Below are 27672 nucleotides of genomic sequence, written 5' to 3'. Positions count from 1 at the left end.
TATTCAAGCCATGAATTGTCCTTATACCAGGAGCTGTTGAAAGCCCTTTTCCTAGTACCATGCTGAGTTCTGGGAAATGTTTTCAAACACGGCTGTACAGGACCCTCTACCTCTGAACCTTGAAATGTCTGAAATACACGTTAAATAATGTGTCATATATCTATGGAAATGTATAATTAAGGGATCCACAAGATTAGATAGCTTGTGGATCCCAGCTGCTAACTAAAATGTGTAGTTTAAAATATAGGCCTGGCCTACCATTGTGTCCTTTTCGAACAGAAGTCTGATATCTCTCTCTTTCTTTTCATGTTTAATTGACCCGATGCAAAAATTACACAGTCTATGGTTACATCTAAGCATCCAATTACCCACATTTTAGTCCAATCTCAATCTTAATTACAAATCCCCATTACCTTAAAATCAACTACCAACCTAAGGTACTAGATCTTGGCTAGCCCTACTCTGCAGTAAGTAACTTAGCTAGCTATAATTTCTTACACCTTTACGATAGCAAACAGGCTATCTGCAAATTGTGGTAATCTTTTGAGTAACGTTAACAAAATTATAATAACAAATGTTCGTTTTGTGTTCAAGTACGAAAATCTAACTGAGTTAATGGAATTCAAATTGCTGAATGTTAACTTGCAGAACACTGACATCTGTAGCCTACTAGTTACCCCACATTAGCTAAACATTCGTATATTGTAACTTACGACACTGCACTGTATATGCGTTTGTATTACTAGCACAGATGTAAACATAATGTTAGGCTAATTGGGAACCAATTGGCATCTCTATTATCTGATTAACTGTCTGTTAATGGAGCCAAAGGTCTAACGTTAACTTACACAGCGACTCAACTTTCGTAAAAGTTGTTCAGGAAACATAAACCTGATGCTAAACCTTAAAACTTACAACAAAAATATGATGCTTTCGCCAATCGTGATAAGAGCTCATGGAGCTGTGGAAATATTCTCTCTTCTTCTTCTGTATGTTCTTCTTATTCTTATTCTTCTGTATCTCGCAACCAACGTTAATATTCTCTCTTCCTCGTCCTCGATTTGAAAAATGTGCCACCTAATGTCAAAATAAATGCTTCTTTCAACAAGAGGTGAAATGAGATGTCAATCAGCATCAAACTACCAGTAGCAAATTACATTTTGTGGTGGCACCTGGGATGGCCAATCAGATGGCAGGTGCCACCCGGACACCCCTCTGGCTCCGCCCCTGTATAGAACGCTATGGATTCACCAGCTCCTGTTGCCTTCCGCTGTCTCCCTATTTATAAACAAACATGTGACTGGCTCAACTGTTCTTGGGAACTACGGTAAGCTTCTGGTGTAAATTAATGTGACAGGTGAAATGAAGAATGCAATCTGCTTTATCTCCTAACGTTTTGCACAAATTGACTGCAGGTGTTAACTTAAAAAGTAGCTACAAATATTCAAATTTATTGAAAAACTTCAGAATAATAGTTTTGATGGTATTGACAGTATTGTAAAACCATCCCGTGGCTTTTTCCGACTAACCCGGCATACGGTATATACGGGATAGCGCCCTAGCCTATGACATGAAAAGCCTCTTTCAGGTCCATTTCCACTGTTTCCAAGAGGAGGAGACTGAGAGGCATGTCAGTTCTGCTGCCTGTATAGGCGTTGACAGGGGGATGTCAGATTTCAGCGTGTTCCTCCTGTCCCTATCATCACCTCCCATCGCTCTGAGAGCGCTGTAGAGGAGAGCAGCTCCATTCTGCTGGAGACTAGAGCCCAGCCCTGTTGGGAGGCAACGGCAGTCACAGCTTTGATATGAAAAGTCTGCTAGATCTGCTAGATTAAAATCGCTGTGGAGAAGATTGGTTGCCCCACGCTTGCATATCTTGGCCTCAGAAGTTGAAAAGGAACTGGCCTGATTGATTATTTTAATGGTGTGGGATTCTCTTTTTTGAGGGAGATAAAGAAATGTAAATGAACTTTTCTAATGTTGACTCTCACTCAGGAGGACATATTGGGGATGATTCACCAAGCTCAGATAAAATAGGCCACTGGTACTGAAATTCTCTGCTCTCTTGACTGAAATTCATCAAATACCCAGCCAAGGCAGCCATGGAAACCAATATGTACTGTACTGTGACAGCAAAGGTGACTCAATGCTATAGAGAACTGTTACATTTTTACATGAACACAGCATTTGCTTAATCCTTTCTCTGGCTGCATACAATCCAAACGATACTTTCGAATATAGTTAAAGTGTTGGGTTTGCATGAGAGATTTCTATGGCTTTGCCTGAAGATTAAGAAAGTTAATTCCAAGCCATTCTGAGGACCGCAAATAAATGAATGTGGAATGATGACAGAGCGGGAGCTGGTGTCTGGTGTCAAGGTGATACATCCACAGAGATCATTGGCTGTGTGGGCTGTGAGCAGGCCCATTCCACGAGGTGTCTTCAGGTCGGTGTGTGTGGCCATTTGAGGAGGACCTCATGAATAGAAAGGCTCCTCGGGGTGAGCTAGCAGATCATTAAATCACATGCAAAATTAGACTCTGACCAACATATTTCACTAGGTCTCCCCACACCCCTCCCCTCTCACCCCTCCCCCCTCTCTTTCTGTGTGTCTCTCTCTCTCTCGTTGTAGTAAGTAAAGTACACACAGCTCACACGTTCGGCAGAGCAGCTAGACGCTTCCGAGAGCTTCTATGCAGACTAGGGAACGCTATTTCCCTGGGGCTATTAAATGATAAGCACTCACTGGGTACCTTGCTCTCGTCACTGCTAATTGAAGCTGCCATTTCACAGAATCAACAGGAGCGTTTGGTTTTCATTAGGTCGGCACACCAACATGTAGCATGTAATACAGTGGAGTACAACTTAAACAGAGTTTTTCTCTACTCCAGTGCTCCCCAAACCTTTTCTCCCATGAACCACAGGGTACACATGGCCACAGGGTACACAATTGACATCTGTGTCCTGTAGGAGGTTGGGAATCGGTGCTCTACACCACCAGACTTGACCTACACTCCTTACCAATCTAAGCCCTTACCATTTTACTGTAGCTCCTCTTTTCTCCCCACAACCACAGGGCCTGTAGTTGTGGTACTGATGCCTCATTGAAATAGCTCTTAGTAAATGAACACTACGAATATCAGTTACTGAATCATCAGGGAATTAATTGTTGCATAAAGACGGATTTCACGCTCAACCCCTGATTTCCAAAGTCCATTGGATTGGAGGGGAGCCATCATTCAGCGTTTTAGCTGCTCAGATAATTGTAGTTGTGTCATTTGAAATGGGAGCCTTGCTATAAATCTTTAGTGTCTTGCACGCTGAAGGAATGAATGCTGAAGGAGATTGGCGCTCCTTAAAGGCTATTTGTGAGTGAAATTGTACATTGAACCAATTATGTTGTAAGTTATGACTGGGTGACTTAATGACATCCAAATGGCCTACACGGCTGTCGTGAAACTCCACATTTGTAAATCGATACTGTGGGGCGCCTACAATCAATAGATCTCATTAATGATAGGAAGCCATTATGCTGAGCGCTAGGCCCTGTTTTAACAATTTCAGGACGGCCCACAATGAAAATCCAAATTGATGTAATTTATTCAGGCGGAGCCAACATATCAATTACAGGACATGACATCTCCAGATATGCCGTTAAATGCAGGACCATGCAGGCAGTCCTAGGGCACTTTCTCACAGAGGAGCAATCACAGCTTTACTTGAGTCAGACACTGTAGCCAAGGGTATTTTCCATTGTTTCTTTATATTATTATATCTTATATATCTAGACATGATTTGTACATATTCCTTAGAGCACCATCACAGTTTTTATTTTCTTCCTTTACTGGAAACAGAAGAGGAGGGCATTTTGAGACCTCTCTATTTCTACTTAAAGCTGTAATGATCAAACCAAAGACTTCTCAGCTAGTTAGAGGTTTTATTTGGCTTTGCCATTTCCAGCGTCTTTCTTTACCTCTTTGCTGTCTTCACTGTTTGTATCACAGAGGAATAGCAGTGTTTTATTTTGCCTGATCTGATTGTGGCGGAAAATTGTCTCGATGGAGTTTTAATTTGTGTCTGGGCTTTGTGGATATATGGGACTAGATAACTGCAATTCATTAATGTATGAGATATTTCCCAATATTTTTTTATTTTTTTGTGAGATAAGGATGCATTACATCAATGTAGGATAAAGAAACCTTCACTTGTTTTATTCTAGAGGCCCTTTTCTGTTGATTTACTGGAAAAAGGAAAACCACCAGAGAAAGTTACCATTTCAAAGCCTACAGAACCAATTAGAAACACCCACTGGCTATTTGACCACTATATCAGAGCAGGCGTTTCTTCTGCAAAACAAATTGTGGAAAGTAGTTGAGGAGAAGTTCTATTGTGATGGCAGATCTCCATGCAGATGTCTTCATCTCCTTTAGTTTCCCTGAATCTGCCACGCCCGTGACTATAGAGATATTTTATTTAAAACTTCACACTGAGCTGTCAGAGGGGGTTTACACCAGGAAGGATGGCTCCTGTCTCTGCGTTTATCTCCTGAACCTGGTACTGAGCCACTATAGTTGGAAGCTAGAACAGAACAGGAGGGGTGTTAGGATGTTCCCATTGCTCGTAATGCTTCTAGTTAACTGACTTAATTTGACCATAGAGGGCATTTTTAAAACAGCATTTAGCGCACTCAGAGCTCAATGAGGGGGAGAAATGAACTCGAAAATAGACACAGACCGATCAATAGCACTAGCACTGGGATCATAGTCACCGGAAAAGTTAAGTAAGTCTCTGGTGTTTGGAACGGTCTGTTCAATGTTTTAATGTTGTTGAGGCAGTAATCCAACAGGAGGCCACACTGTTTGATTATCATTCATCACCTGCTTGATTCATCTCAGGAGATATTATTGCTTCCTCCGAACTCCCGTCTGTCAAGGACATAAATAAATGAAGTCATAAGGCAAACACACTTTGACCCAATTAGAAATGTTTTGTATAGAATCGAATTTGACAATAAAACAGCTGTTGCTCATAGAATATAGATGAACTGAGCTCACCTGCAACGTCTAGTGTGTCAGACCAGTAATACAACACCTTCACTTAGTAAACAATATTGAGCGGTCCTGATGAAGAGACTGTCTGTTCTGGGGTGTACTGCATTGGACAGCTGCTCCATAGGGACAAGAGCTAATTCAAATACCATCTGGCTAATCTTCTTCCCATGCGTCAGCCATCATACTCAACATTGCTACTAGCATGTACATGTTCATCCAGCACCTAGCATTAGGTCACAGTTTACGTTGCACTTTGAGATCAGATCATGTATTATGTTTCCCTTTCTCTGGCATCTAGCTAAAGGTTCTTGTTGTTCCTATGGGAATCATGTGACAGCAACGGGCTCTCATGATGAGAATGATGTGTGGGTAAATGGCTGGGAGAGGTGCTAATGGGTCCGTAGAGAGATGGTTGAACTGTTCTTAATAAGCCTGCCACATATCAAGCCCTGGGCTCCCTTTGACTTCAACTTCAATGTGTAAATACATGCAGCAATATGAAGGGAGGAGGAGGTTGACTGAGCCCACGGGTAGTGTTTGCTCTTCTCAGCCCTTGGAAGGGTGCGGCAGGCTCCACAGTTTCAGTGTTTGTGTGTGTGTGTGTGTGCGCACGTGTGCAATATCAGACCCAGGAGAGTAGGAGGGGTGGTCCTCAGGTTCAGGCCCACCAGGCCTCTCTAACTGCGGCCCACATGCATCTGTCTCCATCTGGGAACTCCTCCAATGCAAAGCACAGCGTTGATTCAGCCAGCTGTTTGGCTGAGATAGCTCAAAGCTGTCAGGACCCGTTTTTCAACAGGGCAATTATATCCAATCACTGCTGTCCGTCGCCTACTCGTCCCGCCACCGGATATTGCAGTCATCACATTTGGTTATCAATTACGATTGCCAATGTGGAGGGATCTGTGAAGGGGGTTCTGGGCTGGAGGAGAGATGCCTCAGAGTGGTGACAGGACCCAATTAGGGAACACGCAAGGAGCGCTACGACTGGCTGCCCACTAAATCAGCACAGGCAATGAGACAGACGCCCCAAACTAAGAGGTAACTCTCAGAGAAACCTGTGTAATGGCTCACACACACACACACACACACACACACACACACACACACACACGCACACACACCACACACACACATACACACACCCATTGCTGCTTCTGAAGGCCACTGCAAAACACCTGCAGTTGAAAAATACCTGGGGAAATTCCTCAATTACCATCAACTGAAAGCTTCACTGAATAGTCATGAGTATTATTGAGAAGTGGTTGCTTGCCATGCAAAGATGTGTCGGAATCTCGACAATGCATTCAATGTTAAATGTTCGATGTTAAAATATGCATCGGAGAGGCAGATTTCATGTTCAAAGCATTTGAAGCAAGCAGACATACACAGAGCAGGATTAAGAGTCCTCTTTATATTTTTTGTGAGAAAGCATAACCACCTGGTCACGGGTATCTTTTTGCATGCTGTATTATAGGATTACTACTGTAGTTTGAGGTTCAACTCAAGTTAATGAGGTAGCGGTTGCCGATTGGCACAGATTTAGGATCAGCAAACCCTAGCCAAAACCATTACGGAGTAGAAGGGCAAAACTGACATTAGATCAGTGGCTAGAGGCGACTACACACTTCCCACTTTAGAATGAACCTGACCTTCAGATATGTCAGTGCAGGTACCCATAATCCCTCAGCGCTCCCTGCAGCTGTTTCTCGTGTGGAAAACAAACTAGGGAAGCAACCTGCAGGCTGAAAACAGCTCCTCACACCATCTCTTCCTATGGGATACGACAACATAGCTAACCCTTTCAAGACAAGACTGGACAAAACCAGCATCAGAGAAGTGTTTATCAGATCAAATTATACAGGATATCACAATTGCTTCCTTAAATATTATACAGCCACATTTTATCGCCAATGGTGTTTTATTGTCAATGGTGTGATTGTATCCGTAGCTTGTCTCAACTAACCCCAATGTCTTTCCTTTTATGGCAAAGAGGTTTGTAGCACTGTCTACTACATCTAGGCCCTATTTCTTTGCTGAACTGTGTCACAATACCTGTGGGCCAACTATTAAAAAAAACCTGTGCTGTGTCCCAGGCTGGCATCACATTCCAGGGCCTATTTCAGGTGGATGTGACGGTGTGGTACAGTAATGTTAAGATGGCAGTCTGGCACATTTAATATGACCTGGGGGCTTTGGCCTAGCTGACACAATTAAACAGCGCAGCATGCTACGTTGACTTCTATGTGTGTGTGTGTGTGTGTGTGTGTGTGTGTGTGTGTGTGTGTGTGTGTGTGTGTGTGTGTGTGTGTGTGTGTGTGTGTGTGTGTGTGTGTGTGTGTGTGTGTGTGTGTGTGCGTGCGTGCGTGTGTGTGTGCGTTGAGTTTTGAGCAAGGAGCGAGGCAGGTAATTTTTCGGGGCTGCAGACACCATCGCTCTCTGACAGATGGGATTGTGTGTGAGGGGATGGAGTGAGGGAGGGTGAGGGAGAGGTTGGTGAGGGGATGTTGGTACAGTAGGTAGCCATTCCTGATGTAACCCAGCTAGCTGTAGCCTATGGCGCTAAAACCAATCACCACCTGTAGCCTGTAAACAACCATCTAGTGTGAGGAGGGGATTGCTGGCGATGACATTGGAAAGCTATGGCAGTTTTCAGAAAGCAAAGCCCCTTTTCCCTGTAATGTGAACCATTATTCCTGTGCTCTGTATCTGTGGACTAGTCTTTCTCAATGGATTTTGTTTCATGTTTGCTGTGCTGGTCCACAGAGAGAGGATGAGTCTATCCATGGCAGCAGCAGGGCTGAAGACATATCCACAGGATATGAGCTCCTCTGTTTACCCCATACTACTTCCTGGGTCCTCAGAGACTTCAAATCTCCCATTAGCTGTAACACTCACATGCCATCCCACAGAGCCATAGAGATATAATGGGATTCTAAACAGTCATTCTCCGCTCCACCTAGAGACACTGTCAGACAGGTGCACATTCACTACTACACACTGGTCCTCACATAATTAGCTTTTCATTGATTGCATATTAATGACATTAGACAGGAGCTGCAATGGAAATGTGCATATAGCCTGTATTTGTTGCCAGACTTTTTGCATTGGATTTTTTCTTTTCAGAAGCTGAGACAATGGATGTGCGCCCAGAGGCCACAGTGTGTAGATGTTGTCTTCTTCCTCTGTTTGGCCATCTGGTTCAGTAATAATAACCTGAGTCCATATGGGTTACCTCCTCTCGTCAATATGGGCGGAATGTACTGCCCAACATATCATATCTCCACATTGCTTAAGAGATTCTTTGTATGGAACCCCCACAACCAGAAAGATTCTCTCTCTGCTTTTGCAAGGACGCATTTATCTTCCCTACAGAAACTTCACCAAGTCCACCAGCAGCAATACGCTGCTTCCCTTCCCAGTACCCCCACAGCTGTTGTGTCTGACAGAGAGACTAATTATATGCTCTGTGCATGCTATTTTAGAGAGCCTTGTAAGTAAAGTACACCCCAAGCTATGGCTGAAGTGAATGATGGTTTCTGTGCACCAAGTTGTGGCTGCTATCCCCAAGTCCCAGAGGCATTCACAGCAAATAAATGAGATTATATATTCCTCTCCTCCTTCACAAGCTTTTCCTCTGGAGTCTTATCAGATTATTCTCACTTTGATGTTATACAGTATATAAGGACCTGGATATTGCTTATGTCCTAGTTTTTCACTGCTGTTTTTTTTTCTACCATGATATGTACTTCTCATCGAATGTTGCTCATATCATCAATGAAACTGGAGTAACACTTGTGCCTGATAATATGGGTTTTATAGCGTTAGTTGTTATCGATGAAACGTCACAATACTATGCAAAGTGTTCGACTTGGCTGCTGGGGGGCAAGGAGACCCAGGCTCCACTAAAACCATTTTCAAGGGTTTGTTCAATAGATGTTATAACTAGGTTTTAATATCATCTCCTCTTGTCACATTTGCGATTATGCCACATTTTAGCTCTGTCATCAGCGTTATACATCATGTAACTGCATGCTTTTCATGATCAGTAAACATCAATTGATCATGCAATTTCAGATACCTGAGGGTAGGCTCACGATATCTCTCAATATTGTCCTGCATGAATTAATTGGATATTGGATAGCTAGCCAATTTGACATGGTCCATCAATCAATGTAGCCTATCATGTCTGTCAGCAGCAATCAATGTAGCCTATCATGTCTGTCAGCAGCAATCAATGTAGCCTATCATGTCTGTCAGCAGCAATCAATGTAGCCTATCATGTCTGTCAGCAGCAATTGTGATGAAACACTCTTAAAAACAGTGTCTACTTGTGGGAAAAACAACTTGATTAACTCTTTAGTCATATCCCAGTTTACCTATTTGCTTATCGTCTTACCCAGCGACCTGTTTTTAAATTATAGGAGCAAAAAGTAATCTATTTGATTTGGAACAGCAAGCCAGGCCTATTTATATAACGAATATGAATTCAGAGGGCAGACATATTAAAGCATTAGAAACTCTCACTAAAATCTTCAGTCCTACACAAATTGTACTTAAATCCGAACTGGTTCTCTAGCAGATGAGTAAGAATGTCTCACCCCATGTTCAAGAATGTCCCCTTTCCCTTTATTCAGATTACAACCTCTCACTTTTGGTTATTTTTTTTTTTTTTTAAAGCCATAGAAAGTTGGTTGCAATTTCAATTTAATCCACCAGAAGAAAATGAGCAAATATTACAACAAATATTATGATTAAACTCAAATATACTAATTGACAAAAAATCAAAAAAAAATGTTTTAAAAAAGTATAATCTTTGTAAATTATATCATAAATAGGACTGTTAGTGTTATGTCACACATGCAGTTAACAAAAATATATAGAAATGTCTGCTCTACCCAAAATTACAACCAACTAATTGCAGCATTACCACAAAAATGGAAGAAGCAAGTGGAAGGGAGAAAAAAAATAAAGAACTTGTTTGTGAAACATAAAAAAGTATACTAGTTTAATTTAAGGACCAAAAAAATGTACAACTGTGCCATATATATTTGTGACAATATTGCGTTAGGAGTTAGGTGAAGGAGTCAGGTGCAAGAGAGCAGAGATGTCCGAGATGCGACATTTTAATGGGCAAATCCACCAAATACACGTTAGGCACAATAAAAAATCTAACGCCCTCGACAACAGAGAAAAACCCGTTATTCACACAAGGAGGAACAAACAAAACTCCTCAGTTTATACACACTCGGTATAAGTGCGTGAAACAAAAATGGGCACAACCTAACCGAGCAACATCACAATAAAATAACCCCGCACAAACCTAGGCGGGCAACAGGGTAAATTATACACACAGAAATTAAGGCAAATGAAACCAGGTGTGAAAGAACCAAAGACAAAACAAACAGAAAAGGAAAAAGGGATCGGTGATGGATAGTAGGCCGGCGACACCGACAGCCGAGCGCCGCCCGAACAGGGAGAGGAACTACCTTCGGTGGAAGTCGTGACAATATTGCAAAATAGTTGGGATGAGATTTTCAGTGTACCGATTCAATGGCACATCGTTTATGAACTGATATGCAAAACGTCGCCAGATACAAAACTTAGAATTTTTCAATTTAAATTATTATTAAAAGGTATTGCAACCAATAGAATGTTATATATATATATATATATATATATATATATATATATATATATATATATATATATATATATATATGGGGGATACAACCATCCCAGCTCTGCAGATTTAGCTGCGAAGAGAGAGAATCATTAGATGAGTTGTTCTGGTCCTGTCCATATGTAGCTTGTTTTTGGCCACAGGTCCAGGAATGGCTGAAGAATTGCAACAACTCTGCAGATAGCACTACTGGGTGATCTGAAAATTCATAGTCAATTGATCAATAATAAAATAATACTTTTAGCAACAAAAAAAAATATTTAATTTACAATCTGTAGAAACAATGAGAATAGAAAGGTTTCAACAGCACAGTTGAAAAATATATGGCAAATAGACGGTGTTAATAGATAGATGGGAGTGGAGTTGAAGGGTGGAACTAATAACAACAAGATTACTCATGTAAAATGTAGTGTGTCCGTTATTTGTACATAGGGTCTGAATTCTGTGTAACAGAACAGAGAAATCAAAACTGGATGGTCTTCAGAAATAGATGGAAAGGGTTTAGGGTAGCGGAAGGATATGAGTAAAAACAAACAAAAGAGAACTATTGTAAAATAGATTGTGCCTGTAAAATATATATAGTATGCATGAGCTGGAAGTAGAAGCCTATGTGCTGTTGTTCACTAGTTTACTCCAATTAGGGGAGGAATGGTAGGGTTAGTGTAAAATAGTAAAGAAAATAATATTTTAAAAACGTGTGTGTGTGTGTGTGTGTGTATATACACAGTATATTTCCAAATAATATATGGGGGATTGGAAATGATGCAGACAATTACATTGATGGAAGCTACAATCTATCTGCAATATTAAAGCTGATCTACCCCACCAACATGTTTTTCTAACAATAATAATAATAAAACAACGTTGAAAAGGGGATAATGTTCGCTGACTTCGCTAGGTAGGCCTACGTTGGTTGTTTAGCCAACTGTACAATGTTTCTCAAAGTAAACATTATCCGCTGACATTAATTACATCAGCAAATGTGCCCTTCTGCTGCTTGGCAGGAAGAGTCCACGAAGGATGGCACATTTATGCAAAACACTCATACTTGTCAGGTATAGTTCACTTTAATCCAATTAATGGAGGACAATATTGAGAGATATCGTGAGCCTACCCTCAGGTATCTGAAATTACATGATCAATTGATGCTTACTGATCATGAAATCATGCAGTTACTTGCTGTATAACTCTGATGACAGAGCTAAATGTGGAATAATTGGACATTTGTAGTTCTGACTGTGGTCTTCAAGAAAAACCAAATAGTTCACATTTATTTAACAATCCCTTGAAAACAGTTATCAATGGTTTTAGCGGAGCTGGTGGTCTCCTTGCCCCCAGCAGGATAATCGAATGCTCTGCACCTTACTGTGATGTTTTTTGTTAGCCACCTAAATTCCCTGGTGCCCTGTATGAGTGTGTAGAGCTGTGATGGTCATGGAATTTTGGATTGGGTTATTGGTCAGTCAAATGACCGCAGTCACGCCTATAATCATTTGAAGAGCACAATCATTGTTTTGTTGTTAAGACACACATTCTCTTCTCTCCTCCACATGTGCTGCGGCTGCAGGGAGGGAGGTATTGCCTAGGCAACCAAAGACCTGTTTGCTACAACACTTTGCTTGCTTCAGCAAGGAGCAACAAAGTTTCACCACCAAGTTGAATATGTTTATCTTTTACGGGTTATGACGGATTATTTATTTTCATGACAGTCTTCATCCATAATCGTCGGTCACACGATTATACCTTAATTGTGCAAGCCCTACGAGTGTGCCATCACTTCAACAGTAGGGGGTTTACAAGCAGATGCAGCCTTCTTCTTACTGAGCTTTCTGTACAGCAGCAACAGACTTTGATCCCTGTGTTGGAGCTGTGTTGGCAGAGGTTTACTGAGATAGTGTCGTTCCGGGGGTAGGCCTGCATTTTCATAAGCTGGTTTTCCTCTCTTCTCGCCGAGGAGAGATTTAACTTGGGGCTCACAGCTGGGAAGCACACCAGGGCTGCTCTTATTCAATGTATTTGGATTTGCCCGATTTGAATCACTTCTACTGCGTGGCAGGCAGGTAGGAGTTTGAGTTAGAGAGAGAGTCTTACTTCCAGGCTGGGGGAATGCATGGCAATATTCATTTAAATCTGGCTTTCAAGTGATGCTCTGCTTTAAGGGACCTCAATGCACATAGCACTGCAGAGACCTGTGAAAACCTGTCAACCACTCTGTTGTTACAGTCAGACTCAAAGAGCTGCTGCCTGGTGAAATGTAGCTTTGTTACAGTAGATTTGACCTCATAATAATATTTCTCTCTGGGAATATATTATAATATACAGTATGTCAATTTCGTTGTGACAATAATGAAAGGAAAAACAGCAGTATTGGCCTGAAAAATACATTTCTTTCAGTCTACAACATACAGCATTGCAATTTCTAAATGGTGATCCTTAGGAAGAACACATTACAAGTTTTCTGATGCAAACACATTCATATTCTAGTAGTGCCAGGGTGCACATTTCCCTTTGCTGCAGAAACAACACTCATGTTTTCCAAACAGAGGAAGAACTCTTGCTGGTCACTGAAGGGACTGTGACTTGGCTGATGAATATGATAAAACATACAAATGGGAGCTCTATTTTCAAAGCAGAACATTGCCTACTATCCTCCCTGGAGACAGGCTTTCTTCGCCACTTTAATAAATCACTATATCCAGTCTCCACGGAGCAGCTGTGAATTTTAATGAATGTTGAAAATACCACTAATGTAGAAGATTGGTGATAAGATCTACTTTGGGTTGCGTCTATGGACTAGGATTTAGTTGTGTGTGTGATACATGAGCAGACCAGACATGATGGATAAAAGTTACTGTATCCGAACCCACACCATTCCATGTGAGTGAGTGGTAATGAGAAGGAGAGGAGAGGAGAGGAAGAGGAGAGGAAAGCTCCGCCTCCTATCCTCAAATCTCATCAGAGATATGACGTCGCACATATGTGCCTGAACAAGAATAAATCCTGATGAGGCATTGATGTCAGGAAGGGAGAGCAGTGGGTTTAGCTGGCTGGTACACTCTCAGATCTGGTGGCCTGGATTCATGACGGAGAGCTTCTGGGTTGTTCCAGGAAATGAGTGCCTTTCGCATCCCTTTTGATATTTTAAGTATAAATTGCGCACCAATATAGCATTTTAAAAGCCTGTTATATTAAATGAAGTGCCCTTTAATATAGACCACATGGAGAATTCAATTCATCCACTTTATGCATTTTGACGTGTCCCTCCGTGCACACTTTGTGGCTTCTAGGGAGATGTTTATTTAACCCACTTAATCTCAAGAAGTCTTCACCATCATCGTAAAGTCATTTCTGAAGATGAGTTCGTATTTAATGTGGTTAGTGTTTCACATACATCTGTCCCTCATTTTAAAGTCAAACCTGTTATGTGAACTGACCTCTCATTTTAATATGACGAGGAGGAGTAGTAGGAAGGATCTGAGGACGAATGCGTAGCGTGGTAAGTGTCCATATTGTTTAATAAGAATAATGAACAATGAACAAAACAATAAACGACAACGTGAAATAACAAAACCGAAACAGTCCCGTGTGGCACCAACACTGACACGGAAAACAATCACCCACAACTCGAAAGTGAAACCAGGCTACCTAAGTATGGTTCTCAATCAGGGACAACGATTGACAGCTGCCTCTGATTGAGAACCATACCAGTCCAAACACAGAAATCCCAAATTATAGAAAAAGGAACATAGACTGCCCACCCCAACTCACGCCCTGACCATACTAAAACAAAGACAAAACAAAGGAACTAAGGTCAGAACGTGGCAATATGGTGAAACATTGAACATCTAATAGTCAAATCATAGTGTAAAACCATATGAGCTGGTCTAGCTAACACAATTAAACAGCGCAGCATGCTACGTTGACTTCAATGAGCTAGTTCTTCTCTTTTTGGCCATTTCCTGGTGTTTTGTGGTGAAAACTGAGCGGGTTGAGCATAACACGCCGACCCTGTAACCCATAGATAGACAGGCTAGAAATGATTTAACAATAAAAAAACATTTGTGAAGCTTGTATCCAGTCGCCACACCCTGTGTCCCAGGCTGGCATCACATGCCAGGGTCTATTTGAGGGGGATGGGACGGTGTGACCTTGTGGTACAGTAACGTTAAGATGGCAGTCTGGCACACTTAATCTGACCCGGGGACTTTGGCCTAGCTGACACAATTAAACAGCGCAGCATGCTACGTTGACTTCTATGTGTGTGTGTGTGTGTCTGTGTGTCTGTGTGTGTGTGTGTGTGTGTGTGTGTGTGTGTGTGTGTGTGTGTGTGTGTGTGTGTGTGTGTGTGTGTGTGTGTGTGTGTGTGTGTGTGTGTGTGTGTGTGTGTGTGTGTGTGTGTGTGTGTGTGTGTCTGTGTGTGTGTCTGTGTGCGTTGAGCAATGAGCGAGGCAGGTAATTTTCGGGGCTGCAGACACCATCGCTCTCTGACAGATGGGATTGTGTGTGAGGGGATGGAGTGAGGGAGGGTGAGGGAGGGTGAGGGAGAGGTTGGTGAGTGGATGTTGGTACAGTAGGTAGCCATTCCTGATGTAACCCAGCTAGCTGTAGCCTATGGCGCTAATACCAATCACTACCTGTAGCCTGTAAACAACCATCTAGTGTGAGGAGGGGATTGCTGGCGATGACATTGGAAAGCTATGGCAGTTTTCAGAAAGCAAAGCCCCTTTTCCCTGTAACTTCAGACACTATTCCTGTGCTCTGTATCTGTGGACTAGTCTTTCTCAATGGATTATGTTTCATGTTTGCTGTGCTGGTCCACAGAGAGATTGAGGATGAGTCTAATAGATAGGCAGGCTAGAATTGTTTTTACCTTTTTTTTTGTGTGTGTGTGGGGGGGCGGGGGGCTTGCATACCATTGCCACACCCTGTTGCACACAACAAGCTTCTGTCACAAGGGGATTGATTTATGGAATATGTAAAATGAAGTCGTCAACCCTGTTACAGTCAACCCTGTTACAGTCATCCCTGTTACATTATTTGGCACATACAGTAGTAGACACTTACTATAGGCACAGCCATTTTTTTATTTAGCCTCTTGAGATGGAAAAGCATGTTTTCTTATGAAGTTCAATGTGGGCTCTTTATGGCAGGATGTTCAAATGAGGTGAAATCAAGTTGGTGGAACGACCCTTTAATATCCTTCAATAACACCAGCTTCCTTCGATCTCTTCAATTAATTCATGCTTCTAGAAAAAAAATCTTATTTTAAGGAAAAGTCCTAGTTTCTGTAAAACCAACAATGGTATTCAAGTATACCGTGCACTTATGATGAGGAAGATATGGCACTTCTACGGAACTTGGAGAGTCTTAGGGCAGGTGGTATAACGCATCGTAGATTACAGTCAAGATCATATTTGAATGTCATAGTTACTCATTTCTCTGGTAGTTCTGTGTTAATGTAAAACAAGATACACACATCATAAACAGGACAAGAATCAATGATTTACTACTAATGGGGTCCCTCTCTCCTTCAGTTACTTATCCATACTGAAGAATTTTCCCTCTCTCGTACTTTGTAGGGATCCACCACAGAGATCTCTGCTACAGCCTCCACTGTCTCTTCTCCTATGTGGCTTGAGTTGCTTTTTGGCCCAGGCTGCCTCACTATACCCAATGTTCCCACCCAGATAGTCCCTCCAAAAGAGGCTTGTCTACATTACAGGCGATGGAACGGAACACCAGATCGGGAGACTGTCCTGTGGGGTTTACAGGCTTGTGTGTGTGGGTGTGTGGGTGTGAGGAGATGGGTGTTCTTTGACCGCACCCTGCTATGTGCCCGCCCACTTGCCCGGCCACAATCTAGGTCACAGCTTCTTGAATGTGACCACCTCAGTCGGGCACTATTACTGCCTTGGCACTAGTTTTGTTGTAAAGAGCATGGTGAATTGCAAATGGCTTGAAGTCAGGATAATGAGGACAGCTCTCTATCTATCTTTCTCTCTTCTCTCTCTCCCTCTTTCTCTCTCTCTCTCTCTCTCTGGTTAATATGCCAGAAATAAATGGGATTATGTTGTACGCTGCCATTTCCTCCATCAAGACTGTATCTTGTGTTTAGTTTGCTGGAGGCTTCTCTCTCTCGCACGCACGCACGCACTTTCACTCTCTCGCTCTCTCTCTCCCCCTGAGAGTAGCTGTTGACCACCCACAAGGTGATATGCATTGTGCCCCGTTTAAGTGGGCCAGAGGAGATTTTCTGAGATTCTCAAAGCCTGGTGTTGAGAGGTGTGTGTTTGAGGTAAACTGTTGCTGTGACGCTGCGCTACGGCTTATGCCTCTGAGATAACGCTCTCTTGAAACAAGTGTAAGAAAACAGAGAGCTTTGAATAGATGTAGGCTTTAGCACAAGATTGGAGAGGAGAGGAGAGGAGAGGAGAGGAGAGGAGAGGAGAGGAGAGGAGAGGAGAGGAGAGGAGAGGAGAGGAGAGGAGAGGAGAGGAGAGGAGAGGAGAGGAGAGGAGAGGAGAGGAGAGGAGAGGAGAGGAGAGGAGAGGAGAGGAGAGATAGAAGAGGAGAGGAGAGAGGAGAGGAGAAATAGGAGAGGAGAGATTGGAGAGAGGAGAGGAGCGGAGAGGAGTGGAGAGGAGCGGAGAGGAGAGATAGGAGAGGAGCAGCGAGGAGAGGAGAGAGAGGAGAGATAGGAGAGGAGAGATAGGAGAGGAGCAGAAGCACTTGACTCTTTGCCAGAGGAACAACACAGACCTGACAGTATTTGCCAGGTACATCTCAACCGATCTGCGTTTTTCTGCGCCAAACAAATGTGGTGACAGGTGTTGCAGTCAGCTGCTCCACGTCCGTACTGCCCACAGTTTGAATAACTCACTGAAGGGGAGTACTGTATTGGGGAACAGGCCCTTCAGGCACAGATATACATACAGATAGGGGCATCAGATGTCCATGTATCACCCTGACCACCCCATCACACTCCTGTTTCTCTCACCCTTATGTGAACTTTCAGAAGGCTTCAATAACAGAGGCTGTATACATACAGAGAGGACAAGCGGTCCCCCAAACAGCCGTGCTAAAATATGAATGATTCCAGCACCATCTGCATGCTAATCTGAATAACGTCTCCAAAGACCCACTTCGTCCACCCAGGCTTTGAAAAGAAAACATCTACAGAAATTCTCTGTTTTCCTGGCTCTAAAAGGATGAAAGAATCCCACAGAGAGACCAGTGTTTGTCATTAGGGCACTCAATGTGCAGCTTTTTATGAAGCAACAGGAAAACTGTTGAATTCAATGGCTAATTTGATTTGAGCCAAGTTTAAAATAAATGTGAAATTATCATTTGTGTTTTGTTTGCTGGTCTTTCCTGTGCTTATCTGTCTGGCACACAGCTCCCTTGATGTTTCTCTGTGAATCTCAGCACACACAGAGCAGACTGCTGAGGAGAAAGCACATCAAACTCATGGCGAAGTGACTCAAAACAGTAGTGTTGACGACAGCAGAAAATAACAACAGCGGTGACCTTATCGTCACCCCAGCGCCTGTCTTTCAGCACAAGTCAGACTTGTTATCTTATCTTTGCACTGGAAGAATGGAATGAATCATCATGAGCTGAAGAGAGAGACAGAGAGAGAGCAAGAGAGCAAGAGAGAGAGGGTGTTGATTGTTGGTGTCTTTTGAACAGAAGTGTACAGAATTACAGTCTGTGTTCTCCACATTGGTCACAGATGGGTTAGCATCTTCTGTCTCAGAGTAAACACACACACACACACACACACGCCCCTCTCTTCAGCCATGTAGCAGGACTTTGCGGAGGCTGGCTTGTTTTTGGTAGTGCTGCACCATGCCACTGCTGGGTACCGATTACGGTTTTGCCTGCTACTTACTACAACATACGGTGTAGAACTCATAGCACATACTATTTAGAATGCACTGTTTAGTTAAAACATTAGCAGGGAGCAACTGAAATCAGCATACTAGGCTCGTCCATACTGAGAATGCATCATTTCATTTCCCAACATTCGTTCATTTTGGTTACATTACCTTTTCTGGTTATCGGCTGTTGTTGTCAAAAACATTTGTGTCCGGAAGAGGACCGTCTTCCTCAGTAGTGTGCAGTGAATCCTACGAGACGAAAAGCCTAAAATGACTAGGACATCCTGGCATTTAAAGCAAACTCAATTCTCGAAAATGTCTTACACTATGAAACATTCTATTTTCGGAATAGCCAAAAGGCCTACTATATAGAACGCAAGGAGGGGTATTCGGACAAGGCCATAGTCTTCTGCACAAAGAGCTAAGGAATAACAGCGCCTTGTTTTTTAAATGCCCACTTTTCAATAAATTAGGAAAGAACTCATGGATAGTAATTCTTAAATATTAGTCATTGATGATTGTTATGAGGGAAAGTCCAGTGTGCCAATTATCTTTATTATTCCTCAGTGTTTCGTATCTAATTGGGTAGTGTGTTTGTGTGTGTCCCATCTGCTGTTAGTCCTATATCCTCTCTTCTAAGACAATTGTTCCTGCCCCAGCCATGGCCAGCCAGCTTAACCTGAGATGTTTTTTTTAAATTTATTTAACCAGGCATGTCAGTTAAGGACAAATTCTTATTTACAATGACTGCCTACCCCGGACAACGCTGGGCCAATTGTGCGCCACTTTATGGGGACTCCCAATCACAGCCGGATGTGATACAGCCTGGATTCACCTCTTGCACTGAGATGCAGTGCCTTAGACCACTGCGCCACGCAGGAGCCCGCACATTGTCTGGTCAGAGGTAGCTGTGTTGTGGGATACTGTTTTAATAATGAGCTCCTCGCTGCTCATCTATCATTTATAGAGCTGCACCTCCTCAGGTTTCTGTCCTAGCTGTCTTTATTGTTCCCATCACAGTTTCACAGTCCTTCCTCACACAACAGCATGCTTTTGTCTAGTTACCCTTAGCAACACTGTCCTCAACACCGTCCGTTTTTAATGGTTTACTGGAAGTGCAAAACACTGTCTGCCTATCCTTGGCTTTGCTATGTGTCTTTGACTCTGGAATTCCAGTCAGAGACAGGTAAGATGTTGTTATCCAGTATGTGAAGGTATCAAAAGAAGCACAAAGTCAGTGACTGTAAGGCTGTAGCTTTCTAGCCGACAATAACTGTAAGGAGTTGTTTTATGTCGAGTTGAACTGTTGGCTGATGGTCTGCTGAAATGTTCTATGTCTGTCTGTCCGTCTGTCTGTCCGTCCGTCCGTCTGTCTGTCTTTCTGTCTCTCTCTCTCAATTCAATTCAAGGGGCTTTACTCTCTCTCTCTCTGTTTCTCTCTCTCTCTGTTTCTCTCTCTGCTTCTGTCTCTGTTTCTCTCTCTGTTTCTCTCTCTGTTTCTCTCTCTCTCTCTCTCTCTCTCTCTCTCTCAGGTGCACCACGCTACATTATGACCCAGATCTGCCCTCCACCTCCATTGTCATCACCTTCCACAACGAGGCCCGCTCTACTCTGCTACGCACCATCAGGAGGTAAGAGACCCCTGAGCCTGCCCTGTTTACTGACTCTGGACTAGGTCACAGTAAGTTTGCTCTCAGACCTTTGCCTTACTCATATGGACTCCCCACTTAACCCCGACACCCAAGTGCCAAATCCCTCTATTGACTTCCCAGCCTGACCCTTGACCTTTCCCATAGCTGCCTCACTTCTGCTTCACCTCCTCCTCACCTCTCCCTGTCCGTGGGTGTCAGCAGCTTGCCTCAGCAGCTTGCCTCGGCAGCTTGCCTCAGCAGCTTTCCTCAGCAGCTTGCCTCAGCACAATACAGCCCAGTGTCAGGCCTCCTCTGTCAACCCTTTCCTGAAGCCGGTTCAGCTCTCTTTTGTGATCGCTTAATGATCACGCAGAGAGTCCTGACCACCGCTCCACTCAGGAGAAACTGTCCTGTTTATGCGCCTGCCCCAAACCATTTTCCTTTTCTCTGCCGTTTCAACCAATTAAAAGACAATACTTCCCAGTAGGTTACAGCCTGCCCGTCCCTGTGGTTTTTGGACGGCTTCCCCGTTTGCAACTTAATCACAATCACACACTTCTCCTGCAAAAAAAAAGAAGGTTTGTAATTGCGGCCGTTGCTTCACTGCAGGCTCAGAGGCTCAGGATATAATGGTGCCTAGCTTCAGGCTCCATCCCAAACAATATCAACAGAGAAGCAGCAAATAGCAGTTTACTTTTCTAATAATGAATTCATCTAGAAAACACACACGTCTCTCTCTTTCTCTCTCTCTCTCTCTCTCTCTCCCTCTCTCTCTCTCTCTCTTTCTCCCTCTCTCTCTCTGTCTCTCTCTCAATTCAATTCTACGTGCTTTATTGGCATGATGTAACAATGTACATATTGCCAAAGCTTACTGTGGATATTTAAATAATAAAATAATAAGAATCAAAACAGTAACAACAATAACCAAGGGGCAAAATAACCATACATTGAACAATAAGCATACAGTAGAGGATATGTGCAGGTTGATTGGTCTGTCAGACACTGTCCCTCATCTATTGGCAAGCAGCATTATAGCGCGCTGCCAACCCACAGCTCTCTGTGTCCTCCCCCAACAGGATGGGTAGCCTACTCCCATCAGAGAGGTCTTTAAAACCTTGAATATAGGTTTCAAATTTGAGTAAATGACACTATAATTGTTTTATGTTTTTGACATTTTGTCAGGAAATGCAGCTCTGTCTCAGGTTCTGCTGTTGTGCAGTGGTTGCACAGCCTTTCCTCTACAGGGAGACAGGTTTTCTGTTTCCAAGGTTTTGATCAGTAACCATGGTAAAATATTTAGCCACGGTGTACTGTCGATTTAGGGCCAGATAGCACTGCATTTTGCTTTGTGCTTGTGCTTGTGTTTCCCAATAAGCAATGTAGTTTTGTTTTGACTGTGTTGTAAATTTGGTTTATTCTGATTGATTGGATGTTCCGGTCCTGAGGCTTCAGTGTGTTAGTAGAACAGGTTTGTGAACTCAGCCCCAGGACAAGCTGGATGAGGGGACTCTTTTCTTTGCTCAGCTCTTGGCATTGCGGGGCTTGGTAATGATATGAGAGGGGGTCACTGTATTTTAGATGTTTTCAAAACTTAATTGCTCTTTTTTGAGTTTTTATTATTAGTGGATATTGGCCTAATTCTGCCCTGCATGCATTGTTTGTAGTTTTCCTCTGGACATGTAGGAGAATCTTACAGAACTCTGCATGCAGGGTTTCAATGGGGTGTTTGTTCCATTTGATGAAATCTTGTTATGGAAGTGGACCCCACACCTCGCGGCCATAAAGTGCAATTGGTTCAATGACACATTCAATTCGTTTTAGCCAAATTTGAATAGGTATTTCAATTTGAACTTGTTTTTTTAATGGCGTAGAATGCCCTGCGTGCTTTCTCTCTCAGTTCGTTCACTGCCTCATTAAGGTGTCCACTTGAGCTTATTTTTAAACCTAAGTAATTGTAGTGTGTGCAGTACTCTATATATTTTGTACCGATTACGAACTTTGTTCTCATTCCCTGAGATCTGGATCTTCTCTGGAAATTATTTAGTCTTTTTGGGGTTTACTGCCAGGGCCCAAGTATGGCAGTACTGCTCTAGCAGGTCCAGGCTCTGCTGTAGGCCATGTGCTGTGGGTGACAGCAGGCATAGGTCATCTGCGAAGAGCTGGCATTTAACCTCTGAATTGTGGGGACTAACACCAGGGGCTAAGGATTTTTCTAGAATAGTGGCCAATTTGTTGATGTTTCTCTCTCTCTCTCTCTCTCTCTCTCTCTCTCTCTCTCTCTCTCTCTCTCTCTGTCTCTCTCTTTCTGTGCCTACCTCATTACATACATCTTTGTCCAGGGTAGTGTACTGTATACAGCACTCTGAGCCACATAGCCCAGCAGTTAAATACCTCCTGAGGTGGCACAGTACAAGCACCCTCCCTGTGGCCCTCAGGGGCCTCAGCCTCAGTGGGTGGGGTTTAATTAGCACAGTGCTCCATGTCTGTCGGCATGTTTGTGTAATCATGACGGCCTGCATTCTCCCTGCATGTAATTACACAACCTCCGCCTCACTCAGCCCACCACCACACGCTGCGGCTGCTGCCGCCAGTGATGTAGCTAATAAGAAAAACAACAACAACCCTCATCTCCTGAGATTTCTCTGCATTAATCAAGTTGTCTGAGGTTCATGGGCTGGTTAGACCTAGATAGACCCCCTGACGCACAGCCCACCAGAATCCTCAGCCAGTCTGTATGTTAGCCCATCTCTCTCTCTCTCTCTCTCTCTCTCTCTCTCTCTCTCTCTCTCTCTCTCTCTCATTCTCTGACGCCAGAACCAAACATTGATACAGAGCGAAGTTGAAAAGCAGGCCGTGGACCTCTCTCTTTGATTTGTGTTAGTGCTGACAGAGGCTATTACTAGAGTCCATCCCTCAGAACCCTCAGAGGTGGAGAGGGGGGACAGGCTGGAAACCCTCTTCAGACCCTGCTCTCCCAAGACAGTGCTGGGACCGATAGATCAGGAGAAGAGAGGGGAAAGGGAGGAGAATAATATGGAAGTGAGAAGAGGGGAGGGTAAGGGACGAGAGGTAGAGATAATGAATACACAGAGGAGATGAGAGTGGAAAGTAGAGGAAAAGAAATGAGAGGAAAGGGGGGGGATTGAAAGAGGAGGAATAGTGAAGTCAGGAGAGGTGAGGTGAGGAGAGGAGGAGCAGGAAGGATAGGCCTGTGTTTTCATATCCCCAGCAGGTAGAGCAAACTAAAGAACAGGGAAACAGTCATTGACCCCATACTACACCGGGATACTATATTCTACTGATGTTTGACGAGACGCTCTCTGTGCCAGACAGCCATAGAGGAAAAGGAGGTGGTGGAAACTTGTCTTAATGGGTTGTGAGTAGTGTGATTAACACAGAGCGGTGCCGCACACTGGCGCCTTCAGGACACACTCATGACGATCACTACTAAACAAATGAGAAAATACCCACTGGGGGAAAAAACGGGTTGAATCAACGTTGTTTCCACGTAATTTCCCCCCAAAAACATTCCATGTGATGACGTTGAATCGACGTGGAAAATGTATTGGATTTGCAAAAAGTCATCAACGTAAAGGAATTATCTCAAAACTAAATGTTGAAATGACGTCTGTGCCCGGTGGGTAATGTAGACTATATTATTTTCCAAATGTCACCTATTCCTGCATGTGCCACAATGGATTTTATTGATGCTGTGTTTACTCATAATGTATTCCTCCTACTCAGGCATTTTGGAATGCATCAGGAGAAACAGAAATGAATTTGGCAGTCAAAGGGCTTCTCTCCTGTGTTTGGGTGGTGAGTGTGGACGCAAAGTGCTGAGCCACCCCATAAACACAGCAGGAATCAATATAATGACATTCTAAGACCGCAATGTACAGTAAACACATTTCTACCGCTCTGCTAACCCAGTCCTTTTGATTGTCGGTAGTAATTCCACATGGTTTGTGTTAGCTTCATTTTGAAAGGACATATTACCTAACCTGGCTTTGGAATGATGCCAATTCATCCGTTTTTGTATTGAAAATGGTTAATTGCCTAATATTTGTAGGTTTCCAGCTCTGTCCCCCCCAAAAAAAAAACAATATTCACAAATATGTTTGTCAATCTTTCATCTAGCAGTCATCTGACAATCAATAATAGATTTGACGTACGGTACTGTCTACATCCAGCGCAGACTAAATGTTTTCAAAGGTGGGTTTGATGTTCTTGGAACAGTCAAAGTGTCGTAGCCATATTCTACAGTATCGGTCTGGACCCCATTTTGGAACTCCCACATGAGACTCTCAACTCAATTGTGTTTTCTCAGAACTTCTCGCCACAGTTACCACTGGCTCACACACTATATTAGGTATTTTATATGGTTCGAGACAACTTTCACTTACATGTTATTCATGCCCAATACATTGCATTTTACTCTTCATATGAAACCGACTGATTGTCATAAAAAGAGGGGAAAATACAGTCTAGAATAAAGTCTACAGCAGACATTAGTGATGCTGCTGTTCTAGATATAGCCCACAGGGCTATAGTCATCCGCCTCCCCTGATTAGGCTGCATTTAGAAGCTGAATCAGGGCTCTGTCTTACTGTAAAGCTTTTCCCGTTGCCACCAGGACCGGATTTCTGTCAGGGGCATTAATAAAGGCATGAGGATCAGGCGCCAGTGGAGGGTGGATGGAGCGGGATAGAGAGGGAGGGAAGAGGAGGGGGAGAGGAGAAGGGGAATGGAGTGATGAATGGGTCCAGCATGCACAGCGATAGAAGAACAGACCTCCAAGCCTGACAGCCCTCCAATTATTCACCAAGACAGGAGAGGAGGAGAGAGAGAGAGAGAGATAGGGAGAGAGAGAGAGAGAGAGAGAGAGAGAGAGAGAGAGATAGGGAGAGAGAGAGAGAGAGAGATAGAGAGAGAGAGAGAGAGATAGGGAGAGAGAGAGAGAGAGAGAGAGAGAGAGAGAGAGAGATAGGGGGAGAGAGAGAGAGAGAGAGAGAGAGAGGGCGGGGGTGGAAAGACAGTGAGAGAAAGAGAGAAAGGAAGGGAAAGAGAGAGATGCCCTCACACCATGCTACAAATCACACAGCAAATCCACCTTGAGTCCTGTGAGCATCACTGTGTTGTCTCCTTCCATAATTTCACCGCTAACACCGGAGCACGCCTGACCAGTAATGGGACAGGGATGGTTATGCTGATTGGCTGTCTGGGTAGATATGCTCTGCTTTCCACTAGTGTGTGTAATCTCTCCACGAAGTTGGCCAGGCTGAGAGGAGAGGAGAGGAGAGAGGTTTAGCTTTAGGTGGGAGGAGTGGTGTAGATCAGGGAATAGAGAGAGAGAGAGATAATTTGTGGGTGTGGTAGGTCGAGGGAATGAGGGCCTGCGAGGGAGGAGAAGAGGGTGGATGTGCCTTGATTCAGACTGGGATAAAAGGTGAAGTAATTTGAGGGAGGTGGTGCAGCTCTCTCTCCATCTCTTCTCGCTCCATGACCTGCTGTTCAGCCATGTGCCCCAGGAGAGGAGAGATAATGTTAGAGGGGGATTCCAGTGTGGTTCTTATAAAGTGAGAGTTTAATATGAAAGGATGGTGTTAGGAGGAAAAAGAGCTACAGCCAGAAAGAGTGTTCCTGTATTTTCCCATACACTTAATAGAAAACCATCCAAATTGAATTTTGGGGGCTGACGTTATGAATTTTTAATTTTTTAATCTTCAGAACTAATGAAATAGTGTTGGTTTATTAAAGCCGTAATTCCATTCTCAGTTTTTTCCATAATGTGGGTACTTGCAGCTCTGTAACGATTGTCGTCTTTAAGAAATGCAATAGTTTCTACTAACTCTACTGTTTCTCCCCTTTCCTTTTGCAGTGTGCTGAACCGGACGCCTGTCCACCTGATTCACGAGATCATCCTGGTAGATGACTACAGTGAGGATGGTGAGTAGAGTAGAGTAGATCATCCGGATGCTGTAGGTGACTACAGTGAGGATGGTGAGTAGAGTAGATCAGAGGAGAGTAGAGGAGAAGCTGTGAGCAGAGATAGAGATAGAGCTGATTCCAGCAGGAGGCAGTGTGGAAAGGGATTGGAGATCGATGAGACGAGCTCTCCCATTCTGGGTCATCTGCCAGAATAGAAGTGTCAGTGATTTAAAAGATTTCCCCTGTCTCTGTCAATGTGTTTATTGCAATTCATGTCCAGTACCATGCAATGTGTGGGTGACAGTGTTGAGGACATTACATCTGACCCTGAATCAAATGCTCTCTTTCAGCAAACGACTGCCTTCTACTCACCAAGTTGCCCAAAGTAAAGTGTCTTCGGAATGACAGGAGAGAAGGTAACGTAGTTCATCCGTGTGCGTGCTTGCATGTGTGTGTTGAGAGTATTTTATCCTTGCAGTACACAATTGTGTCCTCAACTTGAACACATACCATTGAGCCCACCACCAGTTGTCTTCTGAGCGGGAAGAGCAGCATTAGAGCCGAATGTTGTCATGAGGCGATAACAGTAGACCAGGAGGATGGTTCACCTGATTGGAGCACTAGTTGCCTGCCTGCAGTAGATGATTTCAGAGCTCAGGGAAAAGCACCCGTTGTGAGCAGTGGCGGAGTGGTGCCTGGAGAAATGCATATACCCTAACTTGGCAAAATCACTCTCAAACGGCTCGCCTGGTGAACAAAACCCACTGGACACACACTGGTAGAATCAACATTGATGTAACGTCATTTCAATGACATTACGTTGAACCAGTGTGGAATAGACATTGAAATGACATCTGTGCCCAGTGGGATGATGCCCCTGTGTGAAACCGTTTATGTTTTAAATGGAAAACTGGAACAAATTGAGTTTTCTAAGTCCACAACATTGCTGAAACCACATCAGGAGATGTATTTTTGAGAGGGTGTAGTTGCCCTTTAATTCAATTGGGCAAGAGACATTTGATTTCTTTACTGTAGTCCACAATGTAGGTCTACTGCAATGAACACAATGGGAGACAGAGAGCTGGTTTCAAGCGCAGAGTGCAGCAGGTGTTTATTTGTAAAGGACCACAGGAGGAGGCAGGTAGCTGGGTCCAGGGACAGGCAGAAGGTCATACACAGGGGGGCCAAAAAAGGAAATAGTACAGGCAGGGAAAAGGCTAGTAACGTCATCCGGGAGATCAGGAAATCGGTTGATAACAGGAAATCCAATCTAAAGTACAGGCATGGAATAGGCAAAAGGCATCATTAGTGAGGCAGGTCAAAACTATCATACACAGGGGATTAAATTACGGTGAAACCCAGCGCTCCGAATAGAAGTGTGTCACAAAACAAACAATACCTCACAATGATGGGGTGCAAAGAACTGAACTAAATTGTGTGTGATAATGACATACAGGTGTGTGAACAGGTGATTAGAATTCAGGTGATTGGGATCTGGA

The 27672-nt window shown here is 43.4% G+C and overlaps 1 protein-coding gene across 1 annotated transcript in view; it reads left to right on the top strand.

Annotated features, from left to right (window-relative positions):
* Positions 1-27672, top strand: part of LOC112218087 (polypeptide N-acetylgalactosaminyltransferase 14) — a 113160-nt gene that overhangs the window by 47401 nt on the left and 38087 nt on the right. Inside the window, exons 3-5 of the mRNA XM_042300763.1 lie at positions 20147-20245; positions 26124-26191; positions 26524-26589. Of these exons, the coding sequence (XP_042156697.1) occupies positions 20147-20245; positions 26124-26191; positions 26524-26589 (233 nt within the window). The remainder of the gene's footprint in view (positions 1-20146; positions 20246-26123; positions 26192-26523; positions 26590-27672) is intronic.

Source organism: Oncorhynchus tshawytscha, linkage group LG18 (assembly GCF_018296145.1).
Source record: "Oncorhynchus tshawytscha isolate Ot180627B linkage group LG18, Otsh_v2.0, whole genome shotgun sequence".
In the NCBI taxonomy this organism is placed as follows: Eukaryota; Metazoa; Chordata; class Actinopteri; order Salmoniformes; family Salmonidae; genus Oncorhynchus; species Oncorhynchus tshawytscha.
This window is presented reverse-complemented; position numbering and strand designations above follow the sequence as displayed.